The sequence below is a fragment of the Syngnathoides biaculeatus genome, chromosome 16 (genome assembly GCF_019802595.1).
Source record: "Syngnathoides biaculeatus isolate LvHL_M chromosome 16, ASM1980259v1, whole genome shotgun sequence".
Lineage (NCBI taxonomy): Eukaryota > Metazoa > Chordata > Actinopteri > Syngnathiformes > Syngnathidae > Syngnathoides > Syngnathoides biaculeatus.
The window spans coordinates 3003232-3030838 of NC_084655.1; the positions used below are offsets into that span (position 1 = coordinate 3003232).

The 27607-nt window shown below is 42.2% G+C and overlaps 1 protein-coding gene across 6 annotated transcripts; it reads left to right on the forward strand.

Annotated features, from left to right (window-relative positions):
- Nucleotides 1-12023: 12023 nt before the first annotated feature.
- drc1 (dynein regulatory complex subunit 1 homolog (Chlamydomonas)) lies at nt 12024-25834 on the forward strand. Of its 6 annotated transcripts, none has more exons than XR_009798706.1 (16): nt 12024-12200; nt 12376-12424; nt 13408-13535; nt 13606-13789; nt 13861-13998; nt 15280-15366; nt 15444-15566; nt 15828-15949; nt 20278-20412; nt 20492-20798; nt 20946-21032; nt 21146-21226; nt 21286-21410; nt 21494-21646; nt 21726-21829; nt 23801-25834. XR_009798706.1 is itself a non-coding variant. In XM_061845262.1 (15 exons), exons 1-15 carry the CDS (start codon nt 12124-12126, stop codon nt 21818-21820), a joined length of 1896 nt encoding a protein of 631 aa, XP_061701246.1. In that variant the 5' UTR covers nt 12024-12123; the 3' UTR covers nt 21821-25834. The 6 variants fall into 6 exon arrangements, 3 of the variants coding, with proteins under 3 accessions (XP_061701246.1, XP_061701248.1, XP_061701247.1); XR_009798704.1 differs by having other exon boundaries at nt 21726-21823; nt 22492-25834; XR_009798705.1 differs by having other exon boundaries at nt 21726-21823.
- The last annotated feature ends 1773 nt before the right edge of the window (nt 25835-27607 follow it).

Below are 27607 nucleotides of genomic sequence, written 5' to 3' on the forward strand. Positions count from 1 at the left end.
CTTGAGTTGTGTTACCTCTCTTACAGGCAAACCAATGTTCCATCATCTCAGCAAAGGGATCGAAGCAGTGCTTTGCTTACCTCACAGCAATGCAGACTGTGAAAGGATCTTCAGTGTAGTGAGAAAAGTTGACACATTTCAGAAAATTGCTTGCTCGAGAAACACTGACAGCATTATTGCAATGCAAAGTCAATATAGCTGGATGCTGTAACTTCGAGCCGAAGGGTCAGCATTTAGAGTTGGTGAAGAAAGTTACACATGAATACAATTCTGAACATAGTAATGCCACAAAATAGACTTTGATAATTAGACATTAACTTCAGATATTATGATTATGGAGATCTACAATAAAAATCATTGAAAAACTTTGTTTTTTTTCCCTCTGTCATTATGACATATAATTTCCTTCGGTATGTTATAAGGATTTTTTGCTCTCTAGAAGGATTTTTTTGGTAGTTTATACAGGTTGGTGCTCCGAAAAGTTGACAGGTATGCATATCACTTGTTCCCATTATCTATTTTCTGAACTGTTGAACTGCTAAGTGGATGGAAAGAGTACTTTAAGAAGTTAATGAATGAAGACAATGGGAGAGAAGGTAGAGTAGAAGAGGCAAGCGTGAATGACCTGGAAGTGGCAATGATTAGTCAGGGGGAAGTTAGAAAGGGACTGAACAGAATGGAAAAATGGAAAGACAGTTGGTCCTGATGACATACCAATGGAAGCGTGGAAGCAATTTGGAGATCTGGCTGTGGAGTTTTTGACCAACTTATTCAATAGAATACTAGCGGGAGAGAAGATGTCAGAAGAATGGAGGAAAAGTGTGATCATTCCCATTTTTAGGAACAAAGGCGATTTTCAGAGCTTTTGAAACTATAGAGGAATAAAGATGATGAGCCACGCAATGAAGTTATGGGAAAGAGTAGTGGAGGCTAAACTCAGGACAGAAGTAAGTATCTGCGAGCAATAGTATAGTTTCATGCGTTGAAGGTCTGAGGTCCCCGGTTCAATTCCGGACCCGCCTGTGTGGAGTTTGCATGTTCTCCCCGTGCCTGCGTGGGTTTTCTCCGGACACTCCGGTTTCCTCCCACATTTCAAAAACATGCAATATAACACACTCTAAATTGCCACTAGGTGTGATTGTGAGTGCGGCCGTTTGTCTCAATGTGCCCTGCGATTGGCTGGCAACCAGTTCAGGGTGTACCCCACCTCCTGCCCGTTGACAGCTGGGTTAGGCCCCAGCACTCCCCGTGACCCTCGTGAGGATAAGTGGTGAAGAAAATGGATGGATGGATGGATGGATGGATGGATGGATGGATGGATGGCTAGTACAGGATCTATATGAGGGCAGCAGAACAGCACTGAGGTGGCTGTGGAGTTTTTGACCAACTTATTCAAAAGAATACTAGCAGGAGAGAAGATGCCAGAAGAATGGTGGAAAAGTGTGCTTGTCCCCATTTTTAAGAACAAAGGCGATGTTCAGAGCTGTGGAAACTATAGAGGAAATAAGATGATGAGCCACACAATGAAGTTATGGGAAATAGTAGTGGAGGCTAGACTCAGGACAGAAGTATCTGCGAGCAACAGTATGGTTTCATGCCTCGAACGAGTACCACAGATATGTTATTTGCCTTGAGGATGCTCGTGGAAAAGTACAGAGAAAGTCAGAAGGGGCTACATTGTATCTTTGTAGACCTAGAGAAAGCCTATGACCAACAGAGGAACTGTGGTAGTGCATGTGCAAGTCTAGTGTGGCAGAGAAATATGTTGGAATCATCCAGGATATGTATGAGGGCAGCAGAACAGTGGTGAGATGTGCCATGGGTGTGTCAGAAGAATTTAAGGTGGAGGTGGGACTGCATCAGGGATCCACACTGAGCCCCTTCCTGTTTGCGGTAGTAATGGATAGGCTGACAGATGAGGTTAGACTGGAATCCCCCTCGGCTATGATGTGCGCAGATGATATTGTGATCTGCAGGTGGAGGAACAATTAGAAACAGGGAGACGCACACTGGAAAGTAGAGGAATGAAGATTAGCTGAAGTAAAACAGAATATATGTTGAATTGTATTTTACTTTCATTATTTGATTGATATAAGATAGGGTCCAAAGTCGCAAATCCCTACAATGTGCATGAATGTGAGGGGTGAATGAGGAAGAGTGAACCTCCAGGGAGAAGAGATAGCGAGGATGAACGACTTCAAATATTGGGGTCAACAATACAGAGCAATAGAGAGTGTGGTAAGGAAGTGAAGAAACGGGTTGAAGCAGGGTGGAACAGTTGGCAGAAACTGTCTGGTGTTCGATGTAACAGAAGAGTCTCCACTAGGATGAAGGGAAAAACAGTGTTGAAGCTGGCCATGATGTACAGATTAGAGACGGTGACACTGAAGAAACAACAGGAAGCAGAACTGGAGGTAGCAGAATTGAAGATGCTGAGGCTCTCGCGTGGAGTGAACAGGTTGGCTAGGATTAGAAATGAGCTCATTAGAGGGACAGCCAAAGTTGCATGTTTTGGAGACAAGGTTAGAGAGAGCAGATTTAGATAGTTTGGACATCGTGAGAGGCGAGAGAGTGAGTATATTGGTAGCAGGGTGCTGAGGATGGAGCTGCTCGGCAAAAGAGCGAGAGGAAGACCAAAGAAAAGGTTGATGGATGTTGTGAGGGAGGACATAAGTATGGTGGGTGTTAGAGAGGAAGATGCATAAGATGGGCTTAGATGGAAAAAGATGATATGCTGTGGCGACCACTAACGGAACAAGCCGAAAAGAAAAGAAGAAGAAGAAGACATCTGTAAGGAGAGGTACCACTGTATGTAATACTTTGCCATCAATTTTCACTCTATTGAACCGGAATTATGATCAGTGTTCTCCCATCCATTCATCCATTTTCTGCCACTTAGACAAGGTCAAGGCAGGGGGGCAGCAGAAGCTTGAGCAGGGACACCGAGACTCCCCTCTCCCCAGCCACTTCATCCACCTCTTCCAGAGGGATCCCAAGGTGTTCTAAGGTCATCCGAGAAATGTAATCTCTCCAGGTGGTCCCGGGGCCTCTCCGGGGTCCCCTCCTAGTGGGAGGTGCCTGTAGCACTTCACAAGGGACGAGTCCTGAAGTCATCCACATCAGATGCCCCAGCCAATTTATCTGGTTCCTTTCGATGTGGCGGAGCAGTGGCTCTACTCTTCCCTGTTGGCTGACAGAGCTTCTCACCCTATCTCTAAGGGAGAGTCCGTTAACAGTGCATAGGAAACTGATTTTGGCCGATTGTACCTGGGCATCTTTCGGCCATTACCCAGGGCTTGTGACCATAGGTGAGGGTAGGAATATAGATGGACTGGTAAATTTAGTGCTTCGCCTTTCAGCTTAGCTCCTTCCACAACCGATTGATACAAAGTCCACATCACTGCAGACGCTGCACCAATCTGTCTGTCGATCTCCCGTTACATTCTTCCCCTATATGTAAAAAAGACCCCAAGATACTTTAACTCCTCCACTTGGGGCAAGACCTCATTACTGACCTGATGAGGGCATGCTCCTGTTTTCTATCTGAGGACCATGGTCTCCGATTTGGAGGTGCTAATTCTCATTCCATCCGCTTCAGACTCAGCCACGAACCACTCCAGTGAGAGTTGCAGACCACAGCTTGATGAGGCCAACAGAACCACATCATCTGCAAAAAGCAGAGATGCAATACCGAGACCACCAAACCAAATCTCCTCTACGTCTTGGGTGTGTCTAGAAATTCTGTCATGAATGCAATGAACAAATCCGGTGACAAAGGCATCCTTGGTGGAGTCTAAGCCTCACCGGAAATTAGTCCAATTTACTGCTGGCAATGCGGACCAAACTCTTACACTGGATGTATACATAGACCGAAGAGCCTCCATCTGGGGATTCAGCCCTTCCTGGTGTCACTGCCATTTCCCACATGAGCTTTGAAGTCCCCCTGAAGATTGATGGAGTCTCCAGTGGGAGCACTCTCCAGCACTCCCCCCAAGGACTCCAAAAGTTGTGGGTACTTTGAACTGCTTTTTTTTTTTATTCCATAGGTACAAAACAGTCAGAACCCATCCCCCATCCGAAGGCAGAGGTAGGCTCCCCTCACTTCTTGCAACATACAGACACCAAACCGGAGAGCAATAAGCATACCCACACCTGCTTGGCGGCTCTCACCGTGGACAACTCCAGAGTGGAAGAAAGTCCTCGTGCTGATTTCAGATTTCAGTTTGTCAGCCAAGGTTTTATTTAAGTGATTTCTTGACCAAACAGGTCTTGAGATAATCAGGCTTGGACGTCAAAGCAACGATTAAAAATTAACTCATCAGCTTTGTAATAAAATCAGAGTTAATTGGGCAGGAGTTAGCTTTTCTACCCATGGCCATTTAGCTTTGAATAGTTTATTTACGTTAAAAACAACATCACCATTTAAAAACTGCATTTTATGTCAATCTGGGTATCATTGACTGATATTTATATTTGTTTGATGAACTTAAAGTGGGCAAACTATGCGAAAAATAAGAATATGACAACAGGCAAATATGTTTGAAGTTTTTCAAGGCATGTATGTAGCTTCTCTTTTTGTTATAGCCACATGATAATTTTCCTCCCCGCTAATTGCTAGTTTTGTGAGGCTGCACAACATAAAACACCAGGTTACTCAGAGAGCAGGCGCAACAACAAATATGACTCACGTTCTGGATTTCTGCAAAGGATAGCTTTGCTTTATTTAAAAAAAATCTTCATTGGTCAGGAAGAATGTACAGAAAGTGAGCTTCCAATTGCTCACTATGGAACAATAATTCTATCCCTGCCAGTGCTTTTGCAGTGTAGATTTCCCCCATGAAACTGTAGGTATGGTTGATGTGTTTTACACCTAACATGTGTTTTACACTTAACTTAGATCTTGAGATACAGAAGATACACTGCATGGACCAGCTCTTTCAATTTTCTTCCTGTACAGGATCGTCCACGTGACATGGGCAAGATATTTTCACATATTTTCTTAGCAATAAGTGGGCTGAGGTAAAATGTGTCAATAAATGGCCTTCTGCAAACGCTTGAAATTGGTGCATGATATGAGTCTTTGTGCATGAAGAGACAGTTCACATGAACCTTCTCATTATATGGGTTGTAATTTTTCGTAGATTCCTGTGATTCCAACTTTCTTTTCTTTTCTTTCTCTCTCTCAGAAAATACTGGTCTGCAACGTCAACAATGCGGACTTAATGGGAGTTCATCGAGAATCAAATACAAAACCATACGTAACACGATGTTCAATTCAAAACCAGTACGTTTCTTCCTTTGAAAATACAACAGGAAAACAAGAGGCAAACAAGACCACAAGATACAGTGTAGAAAATAAGAATTTGAACACCTTGCTGTTGTCATGGTCCTGCCGGTCCAGCCCTGGCTGTGCGGGTTGCCGCGCTGATTGGGAGGCACACACCTGCGGCTCATGCTGGCTGATTGGCCCCGGTGTATATAGGACCATGGGGACGATTGGTCCAGCGCCAGATCGTTGCGGTTCATGCTCTGTTTCAGCACTCCCATATCTCTGATCATTTTTGTCACGACTGGGGCTCGAGGGCGGATCCAAATGCACGACTCTAGAGAAGACGCTGTCCTTGTCCACCCACTCCTCACTGGCAACGGTTAAACCGTCAGACCCTCAGCTGGTGGCGAAGCTTCCAGCCCAGAGGGAGGAGGGGCCACCAAATCACGAGGTGTTCTGCCACGAAATGCGGGTGGAGTTAGAGCGGCAGAGCGCCGAACTGGCGGCTCTCATGGCATGCCGCCGCCTTCTCACGTTCTCGTCCAGAAGGAGGTGGTGATGCTGCCGCCGCCTCACATTGCTGTCCAGGAGGAGGAGGAGGGGGTGATGCTGCCGCCGCCTCACGTTGCTGTCCAGGAGGTGGCGCCGCCGCCACCGCCTCACGTTGGTGTCCAGGAGGTAGCACCGGTTCCCCAGCCGCCTCACGTTTCTGTCCAGGAGGTGGTGATGGTGTCGCTGCCGCCTTCTCAACGTTCCCATCCAGAAGGAGGTGGTGATACTGCTGCCGCTTCACATTGCTGTCCAGGAGGAGGAGGAGGTGGTGATGCCGCTGCCTGCTCACGTTGCTGTCCAGGAATTGGCGCCGCCGCCGCCTCACGTTGCTGTCCAGGAGGTGGCGCAAGTTCCCCAGCCGCCTCACGTTGCCGTCCAGGAGGAGGTGGTAAATCCGCCGCCGCCTTCTCACGTTCTCATCCAGAAGGAGGTGGTGATTCTGCCGCCGCCTCACATTACAACCCCTGTGTGGGAGGTGAAACAAACTGACTGGGATGAAAAGCCGGGCAAAGAGATTCAAAATCGAAGTCATCGGAGTCGTACTCAGGCAGCCGGTCATACAAATCACGGTCCTCCTCATATTCCGAAAAGTCAGAGTCCAGAAGAATATGAGGAGCCGGACGGGTCGTGTTCGGGACGTATTCATACCTCGCTGGCGGAGCATAAGACACGGAAGCGGAGGACATCAGGGAGCCTACCCGGATCGGACAGGCTTGGTCCTCCGGCAGACGGTCTACCTTGCGTCGGTCCCGGCGCCGCCGGGTCTTTCCTGCTGGGTCCTGTATTGGCCAGTTCGTTCTGTCACGTCCCATCGGAACGAGAGTAGGACCCAAATGCAGGAACTCGAAAGACGCAAGGTAGTTCAAGAAGAGACACGTTTATTATATGCCGAGGTCGGGGATCGAGCAGGCAGTCCGGTGCAGCAGCGGTAGTTGGGACGTCGGGCGAAGAGAGTAGGTGAGCGGGCAGGCAGGAGTCGGTACATGGGAGAACAATCAACTCAGGCAGAAGTATCAAAGGAGTCAGGCTTACAAGGTTGGTCGGAGAACATGCGAAGGTCGGTAGACACAGGTTCGATCAGGGATACCGGGGCACACGAACGGGACATGAAGATCATACGAACTGGCCCGGCCAGTTGTCATCGCGGTCATATGAATCCACAGCATAATCAGACTCCATGAGGCGCAGGTGTGCACCTTCCAATCAGCGCACCTGTGCGGACACCCCCACAGCTCGTGCTGGAGTGGCAGGGTCATGACATTAACCTTTCAAACTAGCTGTCACAGGCCCTTGTGGTATCTCCTTGAATTTTCATAACAAGTCAGTCCAATATTTCTCTTTCAGGTGGCTCACATGCTGCGGTTTTTGGGTCTCTTGTTGACTCCAACATCTTCATCACATTTTGAGTCATCAGTCTGACTCAGCCAGTAGCTGCAACTGTACATTGTATCAGCATTTGATGTGGAGATATATTCAGAAGTGCAGCTTTTTATTACTGTCGCTGTGAGAAGAAATGCTCATCCGACAGTGGTGGGAAATGCTAGCAATATACATCCATAGTGACTTGCACACAGGCACTCATTATCATCATGTCCCAAGAGAACTAATTCCGATTTGTGGTCTGCATTTTAAGTCTTGGGACATAAAATAAAAGGAAAGAGTCTGGGTTGTGGAATTTTCCATCCAGGTTGTTTATATAGCCTAATTAAGTTCATTAAAAAACATGCTTGTCCAAAAATACTGTACTGTACTGATATTGTACATCGTACTTACATGCTTCTATTATTCCGACAGACCTTCCATTGGACATGGCTAATTTCATTTGGTCGCAGTGGAATCACGGTAGCCATGGTCTCAAAATAGCTTCATTCCATCCTCTGCTCAGTCATTTCCTTCATATCTTCAAGCAAATGGCAAATGAACATGGCATCTCCTCTGAAGATGAACTCTCAGCTTCTTTCCAAATCTGCTCTGGAACATTCTTAGCCACTTGGAAGCATCGCCTTGCCGCCAGTCAAGAAATCATCTGCCAGGCGTATCTGCACTCAAAGTTCTCATCCAGCATCAAGTCAAGTCTCGGTACACCAATAGACTCTCTTTAAAGGACAATTTGGAATCAAAATAGCCTTAAAATTTGGCGCACCCTGAACTGGTTGCCAACCAATCACAGGGCACATGGAGACAAACAGACTCACTCACAATCACACCTAGGGGCGGTTTAGAGCAGGGGTGTCCAAACTTTTTGCAAAGAGGGCCAGATTTGGTAAGGTGAAAATGTGTGGGGGCCGACTATTTAGCCTGACATTCTTTGAACCATTAACATTAAATACAAATTAACTTTTTGGGATTTTTTTAATTTAATTACAAATGGCATACTTTTACTTTTACATTTTTTTTTACATTTAGGTTTTTACCGAAATCACAAACCACAAAAAATTAAGAAAACTATAAAGGATATCTAAGTTCATGTGAAACATTACATATTATTCACTCAATGAGCTCCAGTTGCAGGTGGTCTGGAGCGTCATCAGGGTCCACGGAGAAAGGAGAGGAAAAAAGCGTGATCTCCTTTTCAATAGCAGCAAAGTCCCGAAAGCGCTGCTGAAACTCCTCAACCAGAGATGAGATGTCTGCTGCATACTTTGTCATTTGCGCACTGACATTGATCTGTGGGAAACTGGTCACAATTTCCTGCAGCGACGGGAAATGTGCGGTATTGGGCTGCGCCTGTGACAGGTGTCTTTGGAAAAGTAGCAGCTTGGTCCGAAAGGCTTTGATGTGTGAATACAGTTGGCTTACCACTGCATTTTGCCCTTGAAGGCTTGTGTTCAGCGCATTCAGATGTCGCGTTATGTCAACTAAAAATCCCAAATCAGCCAGCCAAACAGGATCATTTAATTGTGGCATGGGTTGTCCCTTTTTAGTCAAGAATTGTCCAATTTCCTCCCTGAGAGAGAAGAAGCGCTGCAGCGCAGACCCCGACTGAGCCACCTTACGTCGGTGTGATACAAAACATCTCCGTATTCAGCCTGGATGTCGAGAAGAAACTGTTGAAACTGGCGGTGCCACAGCGCTTTGGAGCGAATATAATTAATAGTCTTTATCACCGGTTTCATAACATTATCATATTTCATATATTTGGCACAGAGAACTTCTTGATGAATAATACAGTGGAGTTTAATAGCGCTGCCTCCTTCTTCGCTGACTTTGTTACAGACAAGGCTTGATAATCCACTCCGCTCGCCAGCCATGGCAGGTGCGCCGTCCGTAATAATCCCGGTGACTTTATTCCACTGTAGTTTCATGTCATCTACAGTGGAACAAACAGAAACAAATAAATCCATTCCTCTTGTTTGGCCCTTCAGACTCTGGAGGTCCAGAAGCTCTTCACTCACGTTCATGTCATTGTCCACTCCTCTTAAAAAGATCAGTAACTGAGCGGTGTCGGACGCATCCGTGCTTTCATCGCACGCTAACGAGAAAAAGTCAAACTCAGTTCCTTTTGCCTCTAACTGTCTCTTAATATCTAATGAAATGTCTTCAATTCTCCGTACCACAGTATTACGAGCCAGGCAAATATTGGCAAACTCTTGCTTCTTCGCGGGACAAATTTTCTCAACCATTTTCATTACACAGTCTTTAATGAATTCACCCTCAGTGAAAGGTTTGCAGTGCTTTGCAATCAGCGTTGCCACTTCGTAGCTTGCCTTTGTGGCATTTTCATTTGACTCACGGACTCTTGTGAAAAAGCTTTGCTGTGCCGTTAAAACAGCTTCCAGTTGCTTCACTTTTTCACCGCGTTTGTTCCCAGTTAGCTTGTCGTAGCTAGCATGTTTCGTCTGGTAGTGCCCCTTGATGTTGAATTCCTTGAAAACAGCCACAGTCTCTTGGCAAATTAGGCAGACACAGTTGTTTCGTATTTCAGTGAAAAAATACTCAAATTTCCACTTGTCCTGGAAGCGGCGGCCCTCGTGGTCAACTTTCCTTTTTTTGTTTACAGACGCCATGTTAGAAATGGGCTGGGCTGAAACGATCACGCAAGGTCAAGGGTCACGGCGGCCAGAGTGCGACCACAGGGCTACTGCCATCTTCTGGTGAAATGAAAAATATGAAAAATAGCTTTTTGTACACATGTATTTTATACTGTGGTCAACAGTGCTGGCGGGCCGCATATTATTGATTTCATGATAGAGGCCACGGGCCGGTAAAAATTTGTCCACAGGCCGGACTTTGGACATGTCTGGTTTAGAGTCTCCAATTAATACATGTTTATGGGATGTGGGAGTTAACTGGAGTGCCCGGAGAAAAACTACGCAGGAACGGGGAGAACATGCAAACTACGCACAGGTGGGGTCGGGATTGAACCCTGGACCTCAGAACTGTGAGGCCAACGCTTTCCAGCTGCACCACCTTCCCACCCTAGATATTTACATGAAATAAATTTTTAAGCAACGTGCATTCATGGGATGAGTATCAGAATCGAGCATACGTAAATTGTGGCCATGAAAAATTTGCCAGATTATTTTGCTGTGGTGTTACCTCTGACTATTGATTGGTATTTGGGGAATTCAATGAGTGAAATTTGAAGAAGAAAAGAACCTAGATTGAAAATGTATGCATTTAATCATCAGGAATCTCATTTGTGTGCAGAACCATACACGCAACGTATCTCTTGGCACCAAGAATTGTTACAGCAAAGACAATCTCCCAAACACACTGAGCTATGTTTAGAATCCCTAGTCTCTAATATAAAAGCCTTTACTTCTGCTATAAATGGCTTTGGCATGACAGTCCAAGCCCCCACTGTGGTAGCCTTGTTGATAGTTTTAACAGTTCCTGTACTCTGGACTCTTGAGCTTCACTATAGTCAAAACTAAGAATGATTTACACCATGACTTAATCATGACATGACGATTGTAAAGCAACAGCGCAGGATCACTGAAAGAGAATGGGAAAAGGATTGGGGGGAAAAACATTCTATAATAAAATATCTAGGACTGGATTCATTAAGATCTCAAACAGCAGACAAACCATGTTCACTTGCTCTTATAGCTTGCGCTTGCTGTGGCTGCAGGTGTGAAAGTGGTGGTAATGAAGTGTGTAAGTGGTAATTAAAACGCGTGTGATTGTGTGGTTTCAGAAAATACCGGTAAATATATTGGTCCTATCGTTTTTGGGAAGCCAACAATTTCACCGAGTTAAATTATTTATTTTACCTTGCACCAAGTGCGTGTCCATCGTCATGTCCTGTGTAACATTACAATGTAGTGCCATTGTAACATTTCAAACAAATTTACAGTTGACACGATCAAGATTTTGGGGGGGCTGATCAGCAGGTTTAAAAAATTATAACGGATGACCAATCCATACATAAAACTTCAAACATATTCTCTCGTATTTTAAACAAAAATTAAATCAATGACCTCAAGCGGGGATTCAAGGATTGGCCGCTGACATAAATTAAGTCAAATCAATATTACAATATGACAGAATTATTGGGCGATAATCTACTTTAATTAAAATGCTTTAAGAAATACTGTTAGTGACATCCTGACTCTAACTTTCTCACTGTCCCAGCATTATGGAAGGGTGCTGTCCAGAGCAATCCGTTTGACATCCCCCCACTCTGGATTATTTGAACGCAGCATGCGCCCCCTTGTGGGCATTCTTCATGTGTATTATAATATTATTTAGTAATATGATTCCACATCCGTCACGATATTCCACGGAACTCGGCTCATGAATATTTCCCCAGTTCCTCCATCAGTGTTCATTTATATATATATATATATATATATATATATATATATATATATATATATATATATATATTTTTTTTTAACCCGGGGTCCACAAATTTATTATAGCGTTTACGCATGAGTTCTTATGAGTCAGCTTCTTGACAAGGCGGCTGTGTTGGCCTTAACTAGGGGTTCTCAATCCGTCGATCTCGAGGCAGTTTTAGTCGATCGGGACAGCTTGCCATATGAAAAAAGACGTCAGCCATATTCACGCTAGTCTGCGAGTCCCCCCGCCCCCCTTTTTTAAACCCTCGCATTTCTTTTTTTTTTTTTTGTCAAAGTTAAGAAATCTCATCAAACATGAGTATGGATGCTGAAGCAAAGAAGAGGACAAAAACGTATCACTTTCATTCGGATTGGGAGGCAGACTCCCCCCGCCCCCAAAGGCAGCCCTTGGTAGCCATGGCAACAGGTCACAAACGCAGCACTGCGATATTCTGCTCGACTCAGTGCACCTCATTCCGTCTTCACTAGTTGTCATATTCTTAAATTGACATTCTAATGATGGAAGAAGATAAGATGGCTGAGGAAGCCTGCGAAAAGTTGGATTTTCCTGGAAATAAAGACGCCGAAATCGGGTAACTTGAGCTGTTTTGTTTTTGGACTTTATTTTAAGGACATAAAATGCCTTCGTTGTTTTCAGTAATTATTATTATTTTATTAGTGGTATTAGTAGTATAGCACTGTGTACATAATGAATAATAATATGTACATGTGGAACTGAAACAACCTTGTGTGACTGTGCACATGGAGAGCGTCCATGCAGAAGAGGCCGCCTGGTGTTGAAGAACAACCTCCAAAGGTTGGTGGGACTCCCCCAAGACGCTTTTAATTGCTTAAATAGATGAGGTTGCCCAGCTCTGTGCAATCCTTAATCCTGCATATTCGCTGGACATTTCAATTGACGCACCAAGTGGGGAAGGAAAAAAAAAGTCTTCTAAATGTTTAGTTTTGATTGTCACTCTTAGAGGTGTTTACTTAATTATTTGTTAACATTATCTTACTCATATGATTGACCGTGGTGTTTTTAATATTCCTTTCACGTGGCTGAACAAGGTCAGCAAAATATTGAAACCACCTGTCATGCAAAAAGTACATCAAATAAATATAACTAAAATTGCAAATAATGTATTAGTCATACCCTATTGTTTTTTAATCATTTAAATGTTGTATTTTAGCCTCTGTATAGTTAAGATGAAAGCAATACATTTTTTTACAATTATGGCTTTTTGTTTTTGTTATTATGCATTTGTGTCAGTGACTAAATAACCAAAGTATAACAACTCATGACTCAGTCCATAAAACTGCAAATGAAAAAACAATCTTTAGACAGGAATTCATCCATCTTGAGCCGTTTATCCTCACAAGAGTCACGGGAGTGCTGGAGCCTATCCCAACTATCTTCAAGCAGTAGGCGGGGTACACCCTAAAATGGATGCAACCAAATTGCAGAGTATGTAGAGACAAACAACCAGTCACAGTCACAATCCTTTTTAAGGGCAATTCATTTTTTGAAATTATACTTTCATTAGGCGGCACGGTGGAGCTGCTGTAGAGCGTTGGACTCACAGTTCTGCGGTCCCGGGTTCAATTCCGAACCCACCTGCGTCGAGTTTGTATTTTCTTGGCGAGCCTGCATGGGCTTCTTCCAGGCACTCTGGTTTCCTCCCACATCTCAAAAACATTCATTCAGCACTCCTGCGACCCTTGTGAGGATAAGCGGCTCAGAAAATGGATGGATAGATACTTTCATTATATACCTCAATAAATGTTCTTTCATTTCAGTTTTGCAGCCCTGGGAGAATTTCCAAACTAGAGATAGTTTTGCTGGAATTAGTTACTGACATTCAAGCTGCAGCTGACGCCAAAGAATCCAATCGAAGGGAAGAGCTGGAGGAAGCTCGCAGGACACGGTAAGATGCGATCCTCCGAATTGATGCAATTGATCCCCAAGCATACTTCAGTCTGCCTTTCTCAACTCAGAACAGAGCTGTTGGAGAAGAAAATCATGTCCAGCCAGGAGAAGTTTGAGGAGATCTCTGTCAGGTGGACTTCAGCCGAGCAGGTTGTTGTCCCTCAAGAACTTCAAGAAGCCTTAAACCAGCAACAGCTCTTGTGTGCGGAACTCATCGAGGACAAGTGGAAAGTTATCAAAGACCTGCAGCAGGTACGAACATATGAAAACTAGGGTACAGTGTCCACAAATGAGGATGATGTCGTCATGTTTGGCCCAAGCAGGAGTTGAAGCGTGGAGACGATCTTTACGTGAAGGACTTGAGGAGGCAGGCCGAGGAGTTGGATTTGATGATGCGACGCTCCGAAGAAGTCATCACTACTCTGACACGGGCCTACAGGGAGGAGCTGGATCACATTGAGGTATACTTACTGTACATACTACACTAAATCAACAAAAAAAAAAACGTCCAAAATGTGCATTACGTTCCCTGTATGTAGTCATACTTGCTGTCATCAGGCAAATATATAGGAGATTGCTCAGAACAAGCCACATTCATACTGAGCATTCTTTATAGATCAGGGGTGCTCAATGCGTCGATTGCGATTGACCAGTCAATCGCGACGGTGTGCCGAGAAAAAAAAATAAGACATTAGCCGTATTTTTTTTTAATTTAGCTCACCGCGCATGTGCAAACAACGACAGTGCAGGAAAACACACTGTCTTTGAGTTACCCCCTATTTTAACCTCTCGCTTAAGAAATCTAAACGAACATGAGTATGGATGCTACAGTAAAGAAAATAAAAACGTATCACTTTCATACGGAATGGGAGGCGGACAACTTTTTAACGATGTCATTTTCGAAGTGTGTTTGCGTCATATACCAGTGTATTGAAATGTGTCACAGCATTTTCTGTTGATGGAAAATACGACACCGACATTCCACTGAAAAGCAAGCTGAGAATAAGAAAAGTGAATGAACTAACCCTTACGAACACAGCAGTCACTTTTCACACATCAGTGTTCAACAGCGAAAGCCGCCATTCGTTCCGGGTTCAACACATCATCATTAATAACAAGATGTCCTTCCAAGATGGAGAGATAAGGCATTGCTGACTCGTTGTTCCGATCTTTTAAAAAGAAGGCGGAAATATTATCTTCAATAAAATCTCTGCAGCTGTAAAAGTGTACAGTTACACGGCGCTGTGAAGCCATGGCTGATGTGTGGAAGGATATCTCAGATTGTTAGTGTTTCTCATTGCAGTTGGACGAATCCACTGACATGAGTGACACAGCCCAGATGAGCATTTGCATTCGTATGGTGTTTAGTGATCATCCACGTGAACTCAGATAGTTACAAAAAAATGTTTAAAGTTAATTATGTTGTGTAATATTGGCTCATTCGGTTATGCAAGGCACACAACCATACATGTACACATGAAGAATCCTCAATACATTTTAAAATAAATGTGTTTTGCATTTCATTGTATTTCATCATTGGTCATTGTAAAAAAAAAAAAAACGTCACCCCCCCACCCCCAAAAGGATTACAACAATGATGCTATTCATTTGTGTAGTTGGCACATGTACATACATTACCAATGTGAGACATACATCTACTTCATATGAGTATTAAAGGCAAAAGTATTTTCACACGTGGGTTTGTTTTTAACGTGTCACTAATGGTCACTCTTCCTTTATAGAGCATCTACCAGCAGGAACATGATGTCTTGCTCACAAAAGACCAAACAGAATGGGAGAAGAGCCTCAAAGAGGTGTGGCTCCAGCAGGTGAGGAAACAAAAAGTTCTTCCATTTGCATTTGTCAAACGTCACCTGCTCATAAATGAGCGACTGTGTGCTCACAGCAAGAGAGGCTGACGCTGAGGAAAAAGACAATGGAGGAGTATGAAGCTAGAATTCATGAACTGATGATGGATCTGGAATATAAGTACAATGTCAATAGGGCCGAACACTTTGCTGAGTTTCAGGTATGAAGATATATTGTATTTTGTTTTGCTATTACAATAGTTTTGAAGAAGGGAGATACTTAATCCACAATGTCAACAGTTCCTTACATTTTTTATAAAGATTTGTTATTAACTGCAAGTCTCATGGCAAACACAAAAATGTAAAACAAAACAAAACTGTATGATTAACATTTTTGTAAAACCACACCCATCTTCAAATATGTCATTCTTAGTGTGTTACTTGTGAGGTTATCGTTGAGTCCCAAGAGTCTTTTTTTTAAGGCTCTGGAGAGGGAACATCAGCAAATCCTGGCCGACAGCATGATCAGCAATGTCAACTACATCAAAGACAAGCATGACAGAGAGACTTACAACTTAACCGACATGAAGAGTAGAATCCTCAGGTGAGGATAGAAGTGCTTTGATGTACAACTTTTTTGACGAGCCAACGGATGGCCAATATTCCATCTTGAAAAATTTGCAAAAATTTGACATGCTTGGTCTTCAGATCACCACCGCTAGATGGCGCTAGCAAACTAGCATCCATACATTTTATTTATGGAGCATTTTTCAGAACTGCTGCCAGTAATTTTATATTACTTTGTCATAACAGGGGATTTTTAACATTCATGTAGACAATAACGTAAAAAACATCCAAAGAACTTTGTGCCATACCCAACATATTAAGAGTCCAACTCATTCTCAAGGTCTTAGACCTGGTCATCTCTAATTATGATGATATTATATCAATTGACATTAAAACTGACAACTAAAACGTGAAATTTAGTATGTTGTTAACAACAACAAAAAATATTCAGAAGGGCTTCATGCGTTTGTTCACAGCACATCAGAATGTTGCTGTATATCGATTTTTTTCATCTCCCACCATGAAAAGTCTCTCGGCGTTTTTGTGTTGAACAAGAACCAGGTGCCAGGTGTTTATATCTATTGTACCGGGGAGAAATGTTTTCTGCATGTTAGCCAAAATCCCGGCTCGTTATATTGCTGGATTTTGCTCGAACACTCGGGAGGATGGATTCACTCTTCACACGTTTCCAAAAGACCCAATTCGTCGTGAAAAATGGATTGCATAGGTGCAAAGGACAAGAGCTTTTTGTGTTCCAAATGACGGGTAAGTGTGTGTAGTGCTATTAATAAAATAATAGTTGGGGGGGACTAATTTGTCTCACAGTTTATAGCATATGTGACATGTGAATTTAGAATAAATCCCCTTATTCAATACAATACAACACAACACAGAGCAATAACAAAATAGAAGTACAAAGACAGTTTAGTAGCGTGTAACATGGGCTAACCACCCAAACGACATATAGTCACCAAACTCGAACAAATGTTATTTCCACTGAATGTTCCTGGAAGGCAGTGTAGTGTCTGTCTACTTATCTGAAAGTAGCAGTATTAATAAAAAGCTCCGTCTGGATCCGATGATGTAATATTTCTCCCAGAACATAACAAAAGCGTCATATTAATTTAATAAAGTACGTAAGTCAGGGGTGCTTAATGTGTCAATGCGCGTGGGCCGCCTTTCGTTCACCGGGGGCTGCTGTTCGCTGGTGGCAGCCATTCGCTGGTGGTCGTTGTTCGCTGGTGGCCGTTAGCAGGTGGCCACCGTTAGCTGGTGGCGCGGAGGTGGGTCAGGTGAGGAGGTGGGCAGCCTCGTGCAGGAAGGAGAAAGGAGCTCTGATGTACTTATTTCACCCGGCATGGTTCTTCCTGAGTATGCTACATACACAAGACTTGTAAAAGGGTTAGAAAATCGAACAATTATCGGCCCGTCATTTTGAATATTTGATCGAGTTCCTCATCCTCCTCGTCTGTCTGTCGGGGAGTCTGTTGTCAGTCAGAGGTGATCTACATATCGTCTAATATGTGTTGAAATTATATAGTAAAATGTCCCCAGTCACTTCATTCTCTACTGAGATGTTCTCTTCCTAAAAAAGAGCTTCAGTGTAAGAAGGGTGTAAGAAAAATCCAAAAATCGCTCTTGTTCATCTTCCATAGCATTTGGCACAGCGTGTTTACTAAGGGGACTGCCCCAGTGTGACATCTGCAAATGACGCCACAGCCAGTATGGCCGCCACTGGGATGTCAAGTCATACTTTTGCTACTTTGCACTTTAATAAAACATTCCCAACTCTCTTTTTCCGACTCGTATCATTATCTAAGTGATTAATATTATATGTATTTTTGATAACAATGCCCATTTTAAAATACATATTTTGTTGTCAGTGGCACTTTAAGGATATGGCTATTTCTGACCATTTTTGTGTATTTTTCGAATAAAGATTCTTCCAAAAGTTGAGACAACCTCTATGCCTATTAAGAAAAGGTACATAAATGAGAGTACGGCCACTAAGTTTATGGAGACTGCAGCTATGCCACAGACTGTGAATGAATTGTGAATTGAGACAGTAGATGAACTTTTGGAAAATCTCCTTCACCTGGAAAATCTCAAATGTCAAGAATGCTGTCGCTTCTGTTAAAACTAAGAGCATCTTGAGTCGACCTACAATACTGTGGAGGAACACAATGATGGTCAACGAATCCAAATCAAAGTGTAGGAAAGGAGAACGCAAGTGGAGAAAATTCACTATGACCTCTAGAGACAGTGTAATTTGTAATTTTAACCAAGAGTTAGTCAAGGCTTGATAGCAATAGTTTTCTGAAATCATCAATAAGAACGTCAACAATACTTGTATTTTGTTTGCTCTGCTTGACAAGCTCACAACCCACCCCCTACCAGAATTAGATAGCTCCAGAAATCGTAACAGCTGACGAATGCAATGAGTTTGTCTGTTATTTTAGTGTAAAAATACAATCCATCAGGTCAAATGTCAGCACAAATCACCAAAATGATTAAGTGATTCTACATCTGAAGGCACCCAGTGAAAACTCTATTACCTTGTCAGAATTTGGTACAGTTGACCAAAAAAACTGTCGAGAAAACTGTTCAGCATCTGAAACCATCAACGAGCTCTCTTGATTCAATCCCATCTGACTTTTTTCAAAACTATTGTGAAATGAGTGCTAGCTGATTTGCGCAAATAATCAATTGGTCATTTTAGTTTGGCGAGTTTCCTAAAGCTCTTAAAGTAGCTGCTGTTAAGCCTCTTCTGAATAACGTCAGTGGACCATTCCATGTTACCAAGTTATAGACTCATCTCAAATCTCTCTTTCACAGCCAAGATTCTTGAGAGTTATTTTTAATTAACTCGGTAAATTATTGAATTTAAATTGACTTTTGACAAATTTCAATCACGTTTCCGAACTCATCACAGTACAGAATCTGCTCTTATCAAAGTGCTAAATGATACAAGGTTCAATCCTGATTCAGGAAATGCATCTTTTGATAGGGTAGATCCTAACATACCACTGAACAGGTTGGAAACATGTGCAGGAATAACTGGAACGGTCCTTAAATGGTTTAGGACCTGTCTGGAGCTACAGTAATGAGCTACTTTGTGACCATTAGAAGTGCTCAATCTCAACAAATGGCAATGACCTATGGGGTCCCTGAAGGGTCAGTTCTTGGACCGCTCCTGTTCAGCCTGTATATGCTACCATTGGGTCAGATTCTTCAGAACTTTAATTTTGACTATCATAGCCATGCAGATGACACAGTTATATTTTGTGTCTCCAGATGACTAAACTTCAATTGAGGTATTGTCCCACTGTTTAAAACAGATGAAATTACTGGATGAGCCAAAAAAAGTCTTAAAGTAAACCACAACAAAACTTGGACAATTATTTTTGGCAATAAAGAAAAGAAAATTGCTATTATTAAACACCTGGACTCACTATCTTTAAAAACAAAGACCAAGTCCGAATCATTGGTGTTCTGATTGATTCCGACCTGACTTTCAACGGTCATATTAAAACAATCACAAAAACTGCCCATTACCATCTGAAGAACATATCTAGAGTGAAGGCTTGCATGTGTCAAGCAGACCAGGAAAAACGCATCCATGCTTTTATCTCAAGTAGACTTGACTACTGTAACAGTCTTATTGGCCCCCCAATAAGACCATTAAACATCTGCAGCTCATTCAGAATGCAGCAGTTCAGGTTCTGACCAGAACAAAGAGATCAGAGCATATAACTCCAATTCTAAAGTCCTTCCACTGGCTTCCAATCAGCTTTAGAATAGATTTTAAAGTTACGCTACTGGTTCTAAATGGTTTTGGTCCTGAATACATGGAAAAAATGGAACGAAATACAAACCCAGTAGGATTCTGAGCTCGACTGACACAGGTCAAATAGTGGAGCAAACATGGTGAAGCAGCATTTTGTTATTATGCTGCACACAAATGGATTTAGTTGCCAAAAGAGGTGACATCAGCCCCAAGTGTGAATGTTTTTAAATCCAGGTTGAAAACTTCTTTTTTCTCTTGCTTTTTAGAGTATTTCCAATTTTAATTGCATTTCTTGCACTGTACGCTGTTTTGAATTGTCTTTTTTTTTTTAATTATAAGTCAAGCACTTCACAGCTCACGTCAAGTACATAGCTTGACTTACACGTGCAAATTTAGGAGATTTTGAAAATACGAACATTGCTTGCTCAATTCATTTTGTGAGGCAAAATTTCAGTGACAAGCAGATTTCATATATGTACGAACATTGCCGCTTAAGAGATGTGAAAACAAAATGGGGCAGACTTCAGCTCCTAAAATCAGTTGGTCGGTGATAGAGGGTTGTACATTTTGTGTTCCAGTTTGAAGACAGCACTCAAGAACCTGAAAAGCACCTATACCATCAGCAAAAAACAGTCAGAGGAGCAGAGCAGTTGCCTGTCCAATGACTATAAACATAGCATCGAGCAATACCATCGTGTGCAGCTGAAAATCAGGCGAGATATTTCACAAGTACTCCCGAGACTCATCACAATGATGGCACAAATTTACCAGGTGCATCCCATCACCTTTCAGGCACTTTGCTGTTGCTGATGCCAAACAATTTGAGGAAATGTGGCGAATGCTTGACAAGGAGGTGAGGCAACAAGCGGAGAAGGCTTTGCTCATTGACTCCATCATTTACAAGCAGCACCTCGGCTTAGACTGGGCAAGACCACCAGGGGCCTCTGCCTTTGATTTGTCAGGTCCAGACAACCCCCAAACACAACCCGGCCCTGAACAGGGTGGGGCTGGGATGGATGGGGCAGCTGCAGCATCAGAGGAGGAGAAGGTGCCCTTGGAGACCATGAAGGAACTCATGGAGCTGCTGTGTGATGAGTTGGTGAGCATGAGACAATGTCATCTCACAGACTTTTAATTAAATAAACATTAGTACAGATGTTTTATTCTCATTTATTTAGTCTTTCCATAAATTATAATGACACTGAGACTGAGCACCTCACTATCTTTTCTCCATGCACTCTCTCAGGACTTCCTCACGGAAGACAGACTCCAGCTGTTGGAAACCTTGGATGAAAAGGAACAGAATGTTTTGAAGCTGGAGGGTTTTCTACATGTGTGTTCATGTTGACTTTTTTTTTTTTTAACGTTGACTGCAGAGCTATCATTGACTCTGCTGTGTTTCGATCTGTCAAAGTGCACTGGAGTGTATTTTCTCATTTCTCCCAGGTTTTTGGCATGGAAGAGGAGGATATAGCCAAATTGGCTGACTTCCTGCTCAAGTACCAGCAGAAGCAGCCAGCCGAGGTGGTTTGCTATCTGAATTATCAAATGAAATTGCCTTTTAACTTATGTTTTTATTTTTGTAGGGCCATTCTTCTGGTTTAGTTGAATCAGGTGATGAGTCACAGGGACCTGCCCCCAGCTCAGCATATCATCCTAACAACATTTTACCTGCGCTAAAAGACTTCCTGAAGCAACACAGGCTCTTCAGGTTGAAAAAAACATCTTCAAGTAATTAGTTGTGTAATATGTAATATAGCAACAAGCATTATAGATTATTATGCTTACCTAAAGAAGGAGCCACGCTTCTGGGCAGCCTCGGTACTGGAGTGCAGACATGTGGGATTCCTCATCCGACAAGGCCTACTGGGAGAGTTTGAGCAAAGTCATTACCGAGGACAAACTCAAAGTGTGGGACGCAGCAGATATCATACTGAAAAAGCACATGTAAGTAGCATACATACAAATGAAAACACATGTTGAATACAAGCATCAAGTCATATCCTTCCCATATTCTCTAGGACAGTTCTTACCAAGATCTCAGATTGCATCCTTGAAATTAAGAGCCTTGAAGAGCAGAATGCAGAACTTCTCATGCTGCTGCAGCAATCTGTCAATTAAGGAGTATAAGTATTTGTTTGTTCTTATATACCTTTTTTGTTGGTGTGAACATCGTATAGACATGCAGTTGAAGCCAGAAGTTTACATACACTGACATACATTTCATTTTGTCTCACTGTCTGAAGTCAAATCAAACTAAACCTCTCCTGTTTCGTGTCAGTCAGGATTACCAAAATTATTTAATTTTGTTCAATGCTACAATAATGAAAGAGAATTTCTTAGAGAATTGTACGTTATTTTCTTCATGGTCAGAGGTTTACATGAATTTCCTTCGTATTACGTAGCATTTCCTTTGAACTGCATGCCTTGGGTCAAACATTTTGGGTAACCTCCCACAAGCTTTTGACAGTACTCTGCTTTGATCCTGGCCCATTTGTCCTGACAGAACTTATGAAGCTGAGTCAGGTTTTTCTGTTGCTTTGCTTGCAGACGCTTTTTCAGATATGCCCCCAAATTTTCGATGGGATTCAGATCAGGGTTTATGATGGGCACTCTAAAACATTGACTTTATCATCAAGCACTTTTTATCCATTTAGGCAGTATGCGCAGTGCCAATGTCCATTTGGAAGACTCATTTGCACCCACGTTTTGGCTTCCTTGCTGATGTATGGAGATGTTACCTTAATATCCCAATGTAATATAATTTCTTCATGATGCCATCTCTTATGAAGAGTTCTACTGCTATAGCAAAAAAGCCCACATCATGATGCTGCCACCTTCATGGTTCACAGTTGTGGTCTCCTTCCTAAGTGGTGTGATGCCAGGACATTCCCATGATGTTTACACTTTCCGGTAATTGAACAGATGAACGAGCACCTCCAACCATGTGGAAATTGCACGCAAGGATGAGCCAGACTTGTGGAATGCCAGAATTCTTTCTCTGATTTACTGTCAGATTACTTTTGATTTTCCCATGATTTCAAAGAAGGAATCAAGAGTATTTGAGGTGTAGCCTTAAATGCATCCCCAGCTGTGTCATCAATTAACTCAAACGTCCAGCATTCCTGCGATGCTTGTGAGGATAAGCGGCTAAGAAAATGGATAGTTTGTGTGCGGTGTGGTTAGTGTAGTGTCATCTTTTTCCATCGAAGACTGTCTTCGACAGCTTCCTCTCTAACACCAAGTGCCCTCATGTCTTCCCTCACTTGTTGCCAGACATGGGTATATGTATGTATTGTTCTCGCCACAGCATGTCATCTGAGTACTCATATTTGTTTGGCGGAGTTTTTACACAGGGCGGGGTCAAGGACATTTCTTCCGGGTCTGGCTGTGAAAGTTGTATCCAGATAATGTGTGGATTTAAAGAAAGTTCATTTTCTATTTTTTTTCAATTAATGTCCAAATTATATGTAATAATAATATTACTTCAGATTGGAGGGTTTATTGTACATATAAATTTTGGACAAAGTCCTCCTTTAATGTAGCTGGTGTCACTGAAACTGAAACTCTAGATATTCATGTAGAGCTCGACACACAATAATCCTAACATGCAATCTTTGTCACCAGTGATGTAGGCGCTTTGACATGGAAGCAGTACATATGCAGTATTAAAAAATAATAAAACTTCATTGTATAGATTTTTTTTTCAATTTGCTGATTAATCTGAGTTTATCATATTAAATAATGTCATCTTGTTTTATTTCCTTAGTAAAATAGAGTATTTATCCAACCATTTTCTTTGCCACTTATCCTCACAAGGGTCGCGGGGAGTGCTGGAGCCTATACCAGCTGTCAACGGGCAGTAGGTGGGGTACACCCTGAAGTGGTTGCCAGCAAAACCCAGGGCACAATGAGACAGGCAACAGTCACACTCGCAATCACACCTAGGGGCAATTTAGTGTTCAATTAATGTTGCATGTTCTTGGGATGTGTGAGGAAACCAGTGTGTGTGTGTGTGTTTCTTTCGGCGTCGCCACAGCGTGTCATCTCAGATGAACGCATATATATGTTTGGCACAATTTTTTTTTTTTTTTACACCAGATGCCCTTCCTGACGCAACCCTTCTCAGGGAGTGGAGGCCCCAGTGGGATACGAATCCACAACCCTTGGTTTACCAAACCAGTGCTCTAACCACTGAGCTACGCAGCCTCCCAATGTGAGGAAACCAGAATGCCTGGAGAAAATCCATGTAGGTACGGGGAAGAACATGCGAACTCCACACAGCCAGGGCCGCGATCGAACCTGGGTCCTCAGAACTGTGAGGCCAACACTTTACCAGCTGATCCACCATTCCGCCTAGACTATTTATTTTCATGTTTATTTTAGATGTGTGCAAAATGCACGACAGCTACACTAAACATCCCAATGTAATCATCTGACTGCTGGATACAATTAAACATAAAATTGTTAAAAAAAAAAAATCATGGCCAGACCATTTCAAATAGGGGCTACCTTTTTTATTCTTTTGTTCTGCGCTGAACAAGGGCAAAGCCAGTTTATTTAGCACTATGATTTAGTCTCTTTGAAGACAATACGAAATAGTTGGAACTCTTAACTCTGGTAATTCTCTGCGCTCACAAACTGTATACATGGTCGCGACACCCCCTAATTATTTACAGTATATGTAATTATGCATAGGAAAAATCAGTTGATATAAGCTTCAGGTCACTTGTGCCCTAATTGATAAAATAATAAGTACTTTATTAATCTGGTTGGGGACATCAAGTATTTTTAGTGTGTAAAAAATGAGGAGAAAATGGACATTTAATAATGCTGGGCTGAAATGCAAGTCTTTACCCTGATGCGAAAGTGTAGGCCAAAGGGGTCCTCAGTATTTGTTGATGAGGGAGGTCATTTGAGTGCTAATTTTAAAAAAAATATTAGGAGTGAAATATTCATTTCACATGCAACCATCAATCACACCACAGTCAACTCCATCCACCCATCCATCCATTTTCTTATCCCCTTATCCTCACAAGCGTCGCAGGAGTGCTGGAGCATATCCCAGCTGTCATTGGGCAGGAAATAGGGTCCACCCTGAAGTGGTTGCCAACCATTCGCAGGGCACATGGAGACAGACAACTGTCGCACTCACAATCACACCTCAGCCCCACAGTCAACTTTGAATAGCAAATCTATTCCATGACTTGATATCACTAGTAACCTTTGAGTGACTGAACAGTCAATACATGTCTGTTCAAGAGTCTTAAGCACTTTTGGTTTTGATGAGTCATTAAACTTCATGAAATGTCCTTGTGTTCCTGCCTCTTTAGTTCTCATGTTACAGTACATCTTAAAGTTTTGTAAAATACATTCAGCACAATTTAGTAAATAACTACAAAACCAATCTCAACAGAACTTTGCATAAGTGTGGGCACGAGTAAAACTAAAAATCTGGTTAAAAGTGTGGCGACAATGTATCTAAATGTGTCTACCATTTGAGTTACTCTGACATGAAGGAATAGTCCAACCCACAATAATATTAGCACCTCACGTTTGTTAATCATACTCTCTGTACCAGAAAATCAAAGCCAAAGGTCAATTTAGTGAGTCAGAATCTAACCTTCAATGTACACTATGCGTTTTGCAAAATAATACACATGGAGGAGGATATAATATCAAAATATATCTTGAGAAAATCTGAAATAGAGGTAAAAGGAACATGGGCTTCAAAATAAACTATGAATAATGAAAAGGAATACATGAATGTTTAAAAACTTGAACACATTAAAAATGTGAATTTACACAAAACATTGCAGAAAAAAACGATAATACATTCAAACAACATTGAATGAATCAAAACATATATATTACACACGCCTATACATTGACTTATTTACTGTAATACTAACTCTGTAAATAATATTCAGTCTTTGGTCTAAGGATTGCAAAATATTGGTGTCATGATCCTGCCGCTCCAGCCCAGGCTGTGCGGGTGCCAGCGCAGTTGCGCTGATTGGGAGGCGCACACCTGCGCCTCATGCGGGCTGATTATCCGGTGTATTTATATGACCCCGATGATGACTGGTCCATGCCAGTTCGTTGAGCTTCATGTCCCGTTCGAGTACTCCTGTATCCCTGATCGACAACCCGTGTGTACCGACCTTCGCCTGTTCTCCGACCAACCCCTTAAGCCTGACTCCTTTGATACTTCTGCCTGCTTTGATTGTTCTCCTGTGTACCGACTCCTGCCTACCCGCTCACCTGCTCTCTTCGCCCGACGTCCCAACTACCGCTGCTGCATATGACTGCCTGCCCGATCCCCGACCACGAAATAATAAACGTTTCTCCCCGTACTACCTTGCATCGTCCGAGTCCTGCATTTGGGTCCTACTCCCGTTCCGATGGGCCGTGACAATTGGACCCCTTCTGAAAAAAAAAAAAATGTTTTTTATACTTTCCCCACTTTAAAATCACCAAACAAATGCCATTATTAGACAAATATAAGCTAAATAAACAGAGAATGAATTTTTTTGTGAGTAAATTGTGATTTTACATGGCTCGTAAGGGGTAGGTACAAGACAACCCTCCCGTTCATTGTACTGTACGATGGATCTGCCTGTGCTTACAAAAGAAACTATCTGCAGTGTGGTGTGCATCACTATTTTGCATGTACAAGGCTGCTTATTGCACCAAAACACACAGAAGTTGATGACATAGTCCACGTTTCCGTCTACAACCTCCATTTTTAATTTTCAAAATCGCGTGAGAAAAGGTTGTTGTAGTTTTTAATCGTAATTTTTCTCCGTTTAGAACCTCGATCAAAACCTGTCGGGAAGTTAATATTTTTTCTAAAATACTTCATCTATGTTTTGTATGTACTTATCAATGCATAAGTGAAATATGAAGGTGATATGAACACTCGCATTGTGTTTTTTAATGCTTGCAAAATTTGCCGGATTTGTTGCTTTGTATCACATCTATTACAGCCGGCTCAAGTCACCAAAATTGTGTTTTATTGTATATAATGAGTTTATGCTTCTTAGTTGGATGTTGTTTGGGCAAATTATTACATTTGAAGGCCCATGATTAATGATTTTTGACCTGTCGGGAAGTTAATATTTTTTCTAAAATACTTCATCTATGTTTTGTATGTACTTATCAATGCATAAGTGAAATATGAAGGTGATATGAACACTCGCATTGTGTTTTTTAATGCTTGCAAAATTTGCTGGATTTGTTGCTTTGTATCACATCTATTACAGCCGGCTCAAGTCACCAAAATTGTGTTTTATTGTATATAATGAGTTTATGCTTCTTAGTTGGATGTTGTTTGGGCAAATTATTACATTTGAAGGCCCATGATTAATGATTTTTGACGTGTCGGGAAGTTAATATTTTTTCTAAAATACTTCATCTATGTTTTGTATGTACTTATCAATGCATAAGTGAAATATGAAGGTGATATGAACACTCGCATTGTGTTTTTTAATGCTTGCAAAATTTGCCGGATTTGTTGCTTTGTATCACATCTATTACAGCCGGCTCAAGTCACCAAAATTGTGTTTTATTGTATATAATGAGTTTATGCTTCTTAGTTGGATGTTGTTTGGGCAAATTATTACATTTGAAGGCCCATGATTAATGATTTTTGATGAACCATTTTTGTACCTTAAAGCCTTGAAAAGCAACGACAAAGCAGACGCTAATGGCAATCTGAGGTCACGCGACTAACACAAACACACACACCAGGAACTTTTGGACCTCAGATTCTGACACAAACCAGCAGTCTTGAGCGACTTTCACTGCAAACACAACATTCTAGACAAGCCAGCGAGAACGTTGGGCTCACTGTGGATTACTGGCCAGCGAAGCGGTGTAGGAGAAGAAGGGAGAGGAAGCAGAAGT